The sequence below is a fragment of the Lytechinus pictus genome, chromosome 18, assembly GCF_037042905.1.
Source record: "Lytechinus pictus isolate F3 Inbred chromosome 18, Lp3.0, whole genome shotgun sequence".
NCBI lineage: Eukaryota > Metazoa > Echinodermata > Echinoidea > Temnopleuroida > Toxopneustidae > Lytechinus > Lytechinus pictus.
This window is the reverse complement of record NC_087262.1, coordinates 23390001-23401351: the sequence shown is the minus strand read 5'-3', so window position 1 is coordinate 23401351 and position 11351 is coordinate 23390001. Positions and strand designations below refer to the sequence as shown.

The window sequence follows — 11351 nt, the reverse complement described above, 5'->3', positions numbered from 1 at the left end:
TTACATATATCTCCTTCCATTAGTTAAAAAATTAAATAAAAATTAAAGAAATTGCTCCTCCTGAACTTGTTTCGATTGAGCACCCCCATGTCTCATGAAATTGATGACGTCATGTTGTGTTTGGAGGGTCGTGATTCCATAGGTTTGTGTACAAAAAAACTGGGTGATTTTTCTGATTTTCAGATGAAAATGGCAGTCACAATTATTTAGTGTTCAAATGGAGGGAAACTTACAACTATTCACTACTTTTTTGTGATTTTTTTTGTTTGGCTCTTATTGGGCCGAAATTGCTATGTCAGGAAAAGTTGTTACACATAATCTGAATGCAGATAGAATTGAAATCTGCGCCAGATAAGCAGGAAATAAAATATGGAAAAAATATAGTCCAAAACTGTAAATTTCATAAATTCAAGGGTGCGGGAAAAAATATATGTGATATCACTCTGTGATAGAAGTGAAGAAAATGAAATGCGTAATCTGGAAAGCAAAAAAATCACCCAGTTTTCTGTGTAGACGCTTCTCACACAACGTGACGTCACGGTCTCGAGGCCGGTGAAAAGCACAATAAAGCCTGTTTTCTAAGCCTGATAATTGGAGCTGTTCTTAAACAAAATACTCGGCTGTTAAGTGGTGAAAATGCATAAAGCTTTACATTGCTGCATTTAGTAGTCTATAAACTTTCGATTGGTATATGATTTGTCATTTTCATTATTGGGTCCGGCCTGGGTCTTTAAGTTTTTGAAATGTCATCATAACTTCGAAAGTATATGGACCTAGTTCATGAAACTTGACCATAAAGGTAAATCAAATATGACTCAACATCCTGCCTGAGTTTTAAGTCACATGACCAAGGTCAAAGGTCATTTAGGGTCAATTAACTTTGGCCAAGATTTGTTGAATTACCATCATAAACTTGAAAGTTTATGGATCTGATTCATTATATATAACTTAGACATAAGAGCAATCAAGTATCACTGAACATCCTGTGCGAGTTTCAGGTCACATGACCAAGGTCAAAGGTCATTTAAGTCAATGAACTTCGGCCAAGTTGGGGGTATTTGTTGAATTACTTTCATAAACTTGAAAGTTTATGGATCTGATTCATAAAAATTGGACATGAGAGTAAGCAAGTATCACTGAACATCTCGTTCGATTTTCAGGTCACATGACCAAAGTGAAAGGTCATTTAAGGTCAATGAACTTTGGCCATGTTAGAGGTAATTATTAAATTGCTGTCATTACTTTCAAAGTTTATGGATATAGTTTATGAGATGTGGACATAAGGGTAATAATAATAATATAGGGTATTTATATTGCGCACATATCCACCTTGTTAGGTGCTCAAGGCGCTCCTATATTACCCGGCTAAGCTAGGCGTTCATAGCGCACACAGCTTTTTAAGGAATCACTTCCTACCGGTACCCATTTATCTCACCTGGGTTGAGTGCAGCACATTGTGGATCAGTTTCTTGCCGAAGGAAATTACGCCATGGCTGGGATTCGAACCCACGACCCTCTTTTTCAAAGTCCGAAGACTAATCCACTGTATCACTGACAAGTCATAGAACTCTCGATCAAGGTCAAATGTCATTTTGGTCAATGAACGTAGTGTTGTATCATTATATGAATGGTGTATTCTGTGAATAATTATTTTATAGTAGTTTTCAAAGTCAGCACTGCTGCTGTATTGACTCGCGTAATGCAGGTGAGACTGCCATAGGCGCTCCACTTTTTTTTTTAGTTCTTGGGCGACAAAATTTAAATAAACATAATTTCATGTAATAAAATACAAAAGAATAAGTAGGGATATGACATCATCATTACTGTAATGCAAATCTTTGAAATATCATAACTATTATTTCTTGACCGATTTTGATATTTTCAGTGTTTTGTTTGTCTGATTTATTTTTATCTGCTCAAATCATATTATTTCCAGCCTGCAGTACCCCTTTAAACCAGGTCCTATGGCATTCGTAGTGTTTATGTTTTCTATTCATTTCATTCTTCAAAATTCTTTTTATTCCGTCCTTCCATGATATTCTACTAACCTCGATGTGGATAAAGAGGAGTAACGGAATGGATAATCAAGGATTATGTAATCAGATCGCCGAACCGTATCAAATAGTAAAAAAAACAGCATAGAGGGGCTTAAACACCCTTCGGAGAAGATGCCTTAATTTACTGAATCTGATCTAGAAGAGTGATATCTCCTTGGTCTCGCAGGATATCCAAGCCAAGCCGTGTGTACCAATGGATTGCCTGTTGTATAGAGGATTACCGTGAACTAGGGTGAGTATATGTTCTTTGGGTTTTAATCGTGTAATCTGTAATAAGGAATGGGATGCATTAGATATATCCGGATTAAAATCTTATTAGTATAATTATAGAAACTAATCGTCCTTTGGTTGATGACAGGCATGACAGACGCAGTGATCTGAAGTGAAGGAGATCCTATAGTAATAAACCTGGAAAGCTGATTACGAGTACTACAGGTGGCAGAAGTGAATATATTTTCAAAGTCTGGGATCACGCGGGAATGAGTTTTGTTGTTGTTGTTTTTTAAATGGGGAAGGGGGTCGGTAAAAAAAATATCACAATTAGATCATTTTGTTACGTTATTGTACAGGATTATATTGAGAAAAAAAGTGGGGGGTACACATCCATTTTTCTCCGTTGCATGGCAACCATGGTAACTCGGAATGTTTCAGAAAGTGACGTTACGCATCATTATCATTCGATCGACTGGAATACCCAAAAAATTAATGATTGAAAATTAATCCAGATCGACATTGGATAAAGACCGGTATGAATTTGGATGTTAGACCTAAAGATTCCTGTTGTATATCTCAAATGATTTAAATTTCAAACGTCAAAGGTCCAATTCATTCCAACTGCAAAGTTTATTTCACTTTCTAAAGTTTAACAAATGGAACAGGCATCACACTGAATACTTATGAAAATCGGATGTGACAGCCAAAAGTTACAACAAATAGCAAAAGTAATGGCAGAGGTAAAAATGGCAGGAAAAAATTACGAAGAAGATAAGCAAAAACATAATTTCAATATTTTATCAAAACTTAAAATCTACTTGCAAGATATCTCATGACATGGAAGGTAAAATGAAAAGGGAGATAGGCACAGGGAGAGAGGGAGAGACAGAGTGAGAGAGAGAGAGAGAAGATGAAGAAGAAGAAGAAGAAGAATCGCTTAGCCCGGGGGGAGGGGCAGTCAAATGTATTGCTGTACACATGCATGACCAAATCATTTCCAATACGAATTTTTCTCTGTGTGCAAAATAACCCCCTAAACAAGTTTTTCGCGGGCTTCATTTACACATTTTGGCCCCTAAACAAGTTGTCGCCAGAATATGACCCCTAAACAAGTTTTGTCTACTTGCTAACAATAAGATAAAATAGATGAAACTATATTATTGCATCCCCCCCCCCCAGTACAGTTAGGGTTACAATCGGGAAGAACCCGAATACTTTTCAGAAACCGGCGAGGAGGGAAAAAAAGCCCCGGTGAAAAAGTTGGGGAAAACATACCTTAAACACGTTTGGCTAGTCTTATAAAAGGTTTGGAATAAAAATCATACCCTAACCCACTGCATGATGCCTGATGGTAAGTTCAAAATCATCCAGTTTGTTTGTACTTGTAGTAGGTTCATGGTTGTTGAGAGAACGAACATTTGATACTCCCGTTGTCGTGCGATCCTTTACGAAAGCCACGATTGGCCTTTCGTTATTGATAGCGAAAATTTCTGAACTATCAAACATTTTCGACGACCAATACGATTGCCACGACTGATCTGATGTGATCTGCTACGATCTGATAAGGTCACTACGATTACTCCACGAGTAAGTACGTCGTTTGAATCGTGGCGCATATCGCGATAGTGGGAACTATACAACTAGGTTTCAGACCTTCCGACACTAGCGTACCTACGGGGGGGGGGCAGAGGGGGCAGTCTGCCCCCCCCCCCCTGACGAGCTTGAAGACATTTTTTTTTTTTTTTTTTTTTTTGCTTGTCAAATTTTATTCTGGTATACAAAATCCTTATTTTGTGATTGAAGACCTTTTTTTTTTTTTTTTTTTTGCTTGTCAATTTTTTTTCAGGTACGAAATCCTTCATTTTTTATTGTAGACCTTTATTACCCACCCTGACGAGCTTGAAGACCTTTTTTTTTGTTTTGTTTGTTTGTTTGTTTGTTTTTTTTTTTTTTTTTTTGCTTGTCAAATTTTTTGGCGGACCGTTTTGCCCCCCTGTGAAAAATCCCAGGTACGCCACTGCCTTCCGAGGCGATCTCGTTCATTGATTGTGCAATGATTTGTTCCAAAATCGGATCGTTGACCAGGCGCTACATGTGCAATGGCCTTAACCATCATACCGATTTAGATTTATGTTTAAATCCATGAAATTAAGAGTGATGGATAATGTTATTTGAAACAGACACGATAGTTAATACTTTCGTTCCCTACTCTCCCTTTTCTTCTCACCGTATAGCGTATGAGTACACTCTAAATTCCAAGGATTTTAAATAAATCTAAATTGGCTGTGGATATAGTGACTAGCCACATCTTGGATTTATTTTAAATATTTAGGATTAACTCTCAAATCTTAAAAGATTTAAATTACAAGGTTTAAAACAAAATCTAATATTCGGCTGGTCACTATTCACAATCGATCTGGATTCATTTTGAATCCTTGGAATTTAGAGTGTACATTGAAGAAATATAATTCGGTCTTTCGAAGAAAGTATAGAAAGAGATTACTGCGGGGAAAGGTTAGCTTCCATGCAGGGAAGTTATTCATGAAAAACTATAGGAGGGATACTGACATTTCGAGTCTTGGAGCCTGTTCAGACCGGCAGAGATAGCGCGATCTAGCGCGCGCTAGATCGCGCTATCTCTGCGGTGTGGAAGGTACAACGTCGTTTCGGTCCGCCCAACAGCGAGCCACGGCGAGCCAAAACGGCGTGCCACTGGAGCACCTCTTGGGGGTGGTCCACGAGGCTGTTCACACCGCAAGGGGGGACCGTGGGCGGACCGTGGATCGCGCTATCGTAGCGCGATCCACGGTCCGCCCATTGGCATTCGCCGGATTCACACCGCAGTGAGATAGCGCGGTCTATCGTAGCACCCCCTTTTTTGAGAGATCCTGTTGCCATGACGCGTGACGTCATGAGGTCAGAGCGGTCAAAGATTTCGCGCGCTATTACGAACCCGTACTAGTTAGTTGAGAGCTCGATATCGCTGTGCCTATTATGCTAGCCGGCCTACGTTTATTTCATGGCGTTGTAGAACGATGACTTCCGGCGTGCTATCGTAGCTCGGGTTCACACCGGCAGAGATAGCGCGATCTAGCGCGCGCTAGACCGCGCTATCTCTCGTGGACCACCCCCAAGAGGTGCTCCAGTGGCACGCCGTTTTGGCTCGCCGTGGCTCGCTGTTGGGCGGACCGAAACGACGTTGTACCTTCCACACCGCAGAGATAGCGCGATCTAGCGCGCGCTAGATCGCGCTATCTCTGCCGGTCTGAACAGGCTCCACGAGAGATAGCGCGGTCTAGCGCGCGCTAGATCGCGCTATCTCTGCCGGTGTGAACCCGAGCTACGATAGCACGCCGGAAGTCATCGTTCTACAACGCCATGAAATAAACGTAGGCCGGCTAGCATAATAGGCACAGCGATATCGAGCTCTCAACTAACTAGTACGGGTTCGTAATAGCGCGCGAAATCTTTGACCGCTCTGACCTCATGACGTCACGCGTCATGGCAACAGGACCTCTCAAAAAAGGGGGTGCTACGATAGACCGCGCTATCTCACTGCGGTGTGAATCCGGCGAATGCCAATGGGCGGACCGTGGATCGCGCTACGATAGCGCGATCCACGGTCCGCCCACGGTCCCCCCCCCCCCCCCCCTTGCGGTGTGAACAGCCTCTACGATGAGTCGACAGCAAAACGTCCGATTTACCGATGAAAATTTCGGCAAGGCTTCGTTATAAGTTTATCATAGCCTACGTGCGGAGGTGGATGTTAGACCATGAAGCTAAATAGCTTCATGGTTAGACCATGGACATACAGCAACATGGTTAGACCCACAGAAACTTGTTTTCATCAAACACAAAAAAACTGTCCTTTCAAAAATGGTAGGTCTTTATTTACTGTACTGGACTTGCTGAATGGCAGACAAAGATCAACCTTGATGAGTTTCTTTACAAAATTGATAGCCTCAGTCGATATACATACTCACATTCATTCTGCTAAACCATGATAACACCCTTACATTTATTTATGTAATTATCTATTTTTTCCCCAAATGAATATTGTCTATTTATGTACATATTTATTCGTTTAGTAAGTTAGTTACTCATATTTCTTTCATTCTTTCTTTCTTTCTGTTTTTTCTTTCTTTCTTTCTTTCTTTCCTTTCTTTCTTTCTTATCCATTCAGTAAATACATTCTTGTTTTATCCTTAATTTTTCTATTTCGTATCATTTTTTTGGGGGGTGAGGTGGGGGCACATATACAGAGGGGGATCCTCGAAGTTTGAAATAAGAAGGGGGTATCCGCAGGAAGGGGTTGGAACTACTGAGCGGGGAGTGGTCATTTATATATAATGGTAATGTTAGATTTATAAAGCAATTTATACTTAATTCCTTATGCGCTTTACAATAAATTATATTAAACTAAACTTACTCAATCTAAGCTATTTATGGAGCAAAACTAATAAATAAAGATACATCTAAATAACAAGCAGTATACAAATAATATCAGGGATTAAAAAGGTGGGTCTGTAGAGTGCTCTTAAACTGAGAAAGGGAAAATATACTTCTTATTGATAAGGGGGGAGAATTCCAAAGTGCATGCTGGTGCCGAAATGAAAATAGTCGGCTACCATGTTTTCAAATAAACTTGATGTACTGTACCTTACTGGCCCACTTTGCTAAAACGTAGTGTGAAACCAAAGTGGGCTCAGCTTAACCCCGGGACCCCCCCCCCTTAATAGCCCCACCAATATGTTTAGTGTGAAAAGTGTGAAAAGCATACTAGAATACTAGTAGGTGTGATCGGATCTAACGAGCACCAACTATCGACATCGCAGCTGAGTTCGAAATTCTCTGCACAGTATAGTAAGCAATGCTCTTTTTTGGAAGTTAGAAAGTCAAAAAGGGGCCTAAGCTTTCGATCCTAGCAGAATCTTCGTCGGAGGCAAAATGACAAACATATAAAGTGGAACAACCATCATATAGACCACAAACAAGCTACAGCAACACTAGAAACAAGGAGACAAAAGGGGCATTAGTGAGTAGAGAAGACCAATCAGGTTAGTGAAGGGGATGAAAGAAAAGGAGTAGGCAGACACAAAGGGAAGTTAGTGTAAGTAAGGCCAGTAAAAGACCTCAAGCCAAGAGGGATTAAGATAATGAGGCAGGCAACATCAAACAGGATCTGGAACAAAACAGTGATAATGGGATGAATAACAAGAGAATTAGTGAGAGGTGGGTCAAACAGGTTGCAAAGGAAGGCATAACAAACTGGTGCATAAGAGTGGGGGAAAAAAGGAAAAGAATGGGGAACAACTGATAATGTGCAAAAGACATATAAGTATATATGATAAAGCATTAAACAAACTAAGAGAAGAAGGTAAGTGTAAATATGTATCTATAAGTGATATGTATATAAATATATCCAAAAAAGAAATGTATATGAAAAAATATAAATACACATATGGTGTAACTGATATTGTAATCCGCTAGGTGTGACGGGAAAAAACATAAAACTATATAGTAGGAAAAAAAACAAAAAAAAAACCTGTATATGTGAAAAAGAGGAAGCAAATTGCCTAAAAAGGTAAAAGCAAATATAGAAGAGAGGGGATGTATTATGAAGAAACCATAGTATACATGTAAATAAGCAAATGTGGTAAATCTAAAAGAGGTGAGTGGAGAAAAAACAAATATATATATATATATATAATAATTATTATATCGCCTGAATAAGGAAGGAAAAATTGGAGCTGAGCTTGTATGAGATATGGGAGGAAAGTAGAGGAAGAAACTATAATGTAACTATTCAAAAGAGCTGAGGGGAAAAATGATATGTATATAAAAATTGAAAGAGTAATCAGTCGTTCCCCTCTTGGATGTTCAGGCCATGAGGTTGGGTGGTGCGAAGTCGTCTCATCCAGAGCTTCTCCCTGCTAGTACGGACTGAGTCAGGACGGGTCCCTAAAGATTCGATGCCCTGTATCATCATGTCAGTGATGGAGTGGTTGGGGAGGTTAAAATGGCGGCCAACTGGAGTGTCCAGCTTTGCTGTGTTGACGGTGGATCTGTGCCCGTAGAATCGTTTCTTGAGTGTGGTATTGGTTTCCCCTATGTATTGTACCCTACAAACTCTGCAAGTGATGAGATATACAACATTAATGGTCTTTTTTGGAAGACCATACAGTAACAAGTTACAATTATCAACATGGGACATTATCAAAGCCTGGACAAGTGCATTTATAAATCTTCTATCTAAATATTGACGAATTTACCAAATTTTCCGAATGGTCATAAATGCAGGTTGACACATGTTGGTAATATGATCAGGGGGCTTAGACGAACTTAAAATGAGATTTCATATTTTCTAGGTTGAATGACAGGTGTATTACCATAATTATAGAGCTACCCAACTTAGATCTCTCGTTTATATACTCTTCTTTTTTTCCCCCTTTCTCATTGTTATTTTCTCTAAATTTTCTCCACCCTTTCCTTGTTTTTTAACTTATTGTGAAAAGTCATGATAATTATCACAATGATAATATCTATCATCAATTGCAGAACCAGTGATGGCAGGGAAAAGGTTTTCATTGAAAGACGCTGCTATCGGATTGGGAGAGGAATATCGAAACAAAACAAGAGGGGAGAGATTATTTAATGCCATCGACGATGGCGACCTCTATAGGGTGAGTCCAAATTAATAAGTCAGTCTACTTTCTTAGTATGTATACAACTTGAAACCTACTGACACGAAACTTCGAGATAATTCCTGAAATAGCAGCATGCAATGTTTGCAGTATTGATTCAGCTTGTGCCTCCCGTCTCTAGGTGCTGGTAGCTGAAATGCGCATTCATAAATTGGAATGCTCTATTGCATAAGTATTATTGGTAATTTTATTGGCATGATTATTACTGCTTGCATCAAATTATTATCATCATCATTGTTTTAGTTGTTGTAGTTGACGTCGTCGCCTTCATCGTCGCCAACTGCGAAATGAGACTGGACGGAATAGTGTTGATAGCGAGTCGGAATTTGCATTATCTCTGTCAAAAGATTTTCCCATTACGCCTTCGTTTCATTATTCTACCAAATATATTGTTCAGGTGGAGAAAAGGGTGAAAGAATTATCAGTTTTTTCATCAAACTTAGACGTTCGGGATGAGGCTGGATTAAACACCTACGCTAGAGCGATCAACAAAGGAGTCTCTGGTAAGCTATCATCTTAAAAAGGCGAATTTACTTTGAAAATATCAAAGTTACTTTTACTTAAGGCAGAAAAAATCAGAAAATATTGGCGAAATTTTAACAGAAAAATCATCGAAAAAAAAGAAAGTTTTTATTTTTGTAAAATTTTGCATTTTTATGTGAAGTGCGAATAGCTGCCCAATGTTAGTTGGGTTATATAGATTCCATAGATTTCCATCTTTTAGTGCATCAATATAACTACAATAATTTTCTTATAAAAGTGGATATGGACTAAATTTTCTGGTGATAATAGAGTCAACATTTTGTATATAATATTGCTATGTTTTTTTTGTATGAATGAAATGAATGGACTGAAGTGAAGTGGATTGCCGTACCAGAATTAGTGTTACTGACAACCTCAGTTAGTTTCTAAAAACAATAATCATTCGACCAACATAATACAGTATTATCTTCACTATTCATATTATCGTGAATATCATTTTAGCCATTGATTCGATGTCATCGAAATCTCGAATTCCAATACAATCATTACATATATTTTTCACATCAATTTCTCTAGCTGCTATCGAGGTATTGCTACGGTACAATGTCCCTCTGGGAGATGCCCTCTTGCGAGCATGCAATGTATCTTATGACGAAGCAGCGAAAGTTATCGTCAGACACGCTAAGACTTTATCAGATGAGGTAAGAGCGAGATCTTCGGAGATATTCCACGTAGACACGTGTGTTGAAATATCAATTTTGAAAAAAATTCATTTAATATAATGAAGAAATTAGAGGGACTAATGTTTACTACGAGTGGATAGGAAATATGATTTATCTGACATTTCATATCTGACTAGAAAATGGTGTGTAAGACAAACAGTTCAAAAAGCTAAGTGATATTTTTTCCTCATTTGGAAACAAAGTCCAGTGATTGCCCTTCTTAGAATCAGTGATAGATGGCTAATCATATACATACACTTTTGTCAATCATTTACATCGAATTAAAAATCTTGGGAATGAATATATTTTTGCCTTCATGTTGTAATTAGGCTCGTGAAACCTGTTGAGGTGTAAATTCTAACACATTCTCTAGATTTATCTCAAGACACATCAACATAATAATATCATAGAGAGTTGCAAGAAACTGAAACTGGCGAACAATTACAAGTCTAATTTGGGGTGCCAAATCAATCATCAAAATTGAATAGAAATTTGAAAATGATGGCAAATGTTATCTCGCAACACTTTCCTAGAGTCCGTGTCTTTATACTTGCATATAGAACTTGTGACCGTGGTTGTCTTCATGGGCGGAAATCCCAGGGGTGACAGGGGGACGCGTCCCCCCTACCATTTTGGAAAGGGGGGGGGACATAATATCCAATGTCCCCCCTACTATTTGTGGTCTTTTATTATGGAAAAAAATACATAATTAAAAATCGAAATTATACACATGTATCCTCGAATTTCGAAATATATATATAAACAGACAGTTTTTGTTAAGAACTCGGATAGGAAAACAAAAGGCATACCAGCCCGACTATTCTCGAACTCGCATCTAGCCCTATATGCCAGCCAAAGAGTGATGACATTGATGACATCGATGGCCATTGTCAATTTCATAACTAATAAAAATTACGAAAAAAGAAAATCGCCCCTGGAAACTTATAAGTAAATTTAGTGTATAGATGGTAGACGAGAATGTTCCATACCCGTAAAAACATACCTTTGTTAAACCAATTCATTTTCCCTTTATTCAAAATTTACTTAGAATATAAGAATATTTTCATTGTTAGCGTACTCAGTTAAAATAATAGTTTTCATGAGTTATGATTAATCCTTCGCAGTTAATTTCAACTATGTTTAATCCCCCCAAAATTTGTTTTTAATTAACG

The 11351-nt window shown here is 38.5% G+C and overlaps 1 protein-coding gene across 5 annotated transcripts in view; it reads left to right on the top strand.

Annotated features, from left to right (window-relative positions):
* The first annotated feature begins 2154 nt into the window (after positions 1-2154).
* Positions 2155-11351, top strand: part of LOC129282077 (short transient receptor potential channel 1-like) — a 30284-nt gene continuing 21087 nt past the window's right edge. For 4 of the 5 annotated variants that reach the window (XM_064113210.1, XM_064113207.1, XM_064113206.1 and 1 more), the window contains exons 1-4: positions 2165-2289; positions 8829-8953; positions 9372-9477; positions 10034-10158. In XM_064113210.1, the coding sequence (XP_063969280.1) occupies positions 8837-8953; positions 9372-9477; positions 10034-10158 (348 nt within the window). In that variant the 5' untranslated portion in view covers positions 2165-2289; positions 8829-8836. Of the gene's footprint in view, positions 2290-8828; positions 8954-9371; positions 9478-10033; positions 10159-11351 lie in introns of all 5 variants that reach the window. The other variant, XM_064113208.1, reaches the window with a different exon arrangement.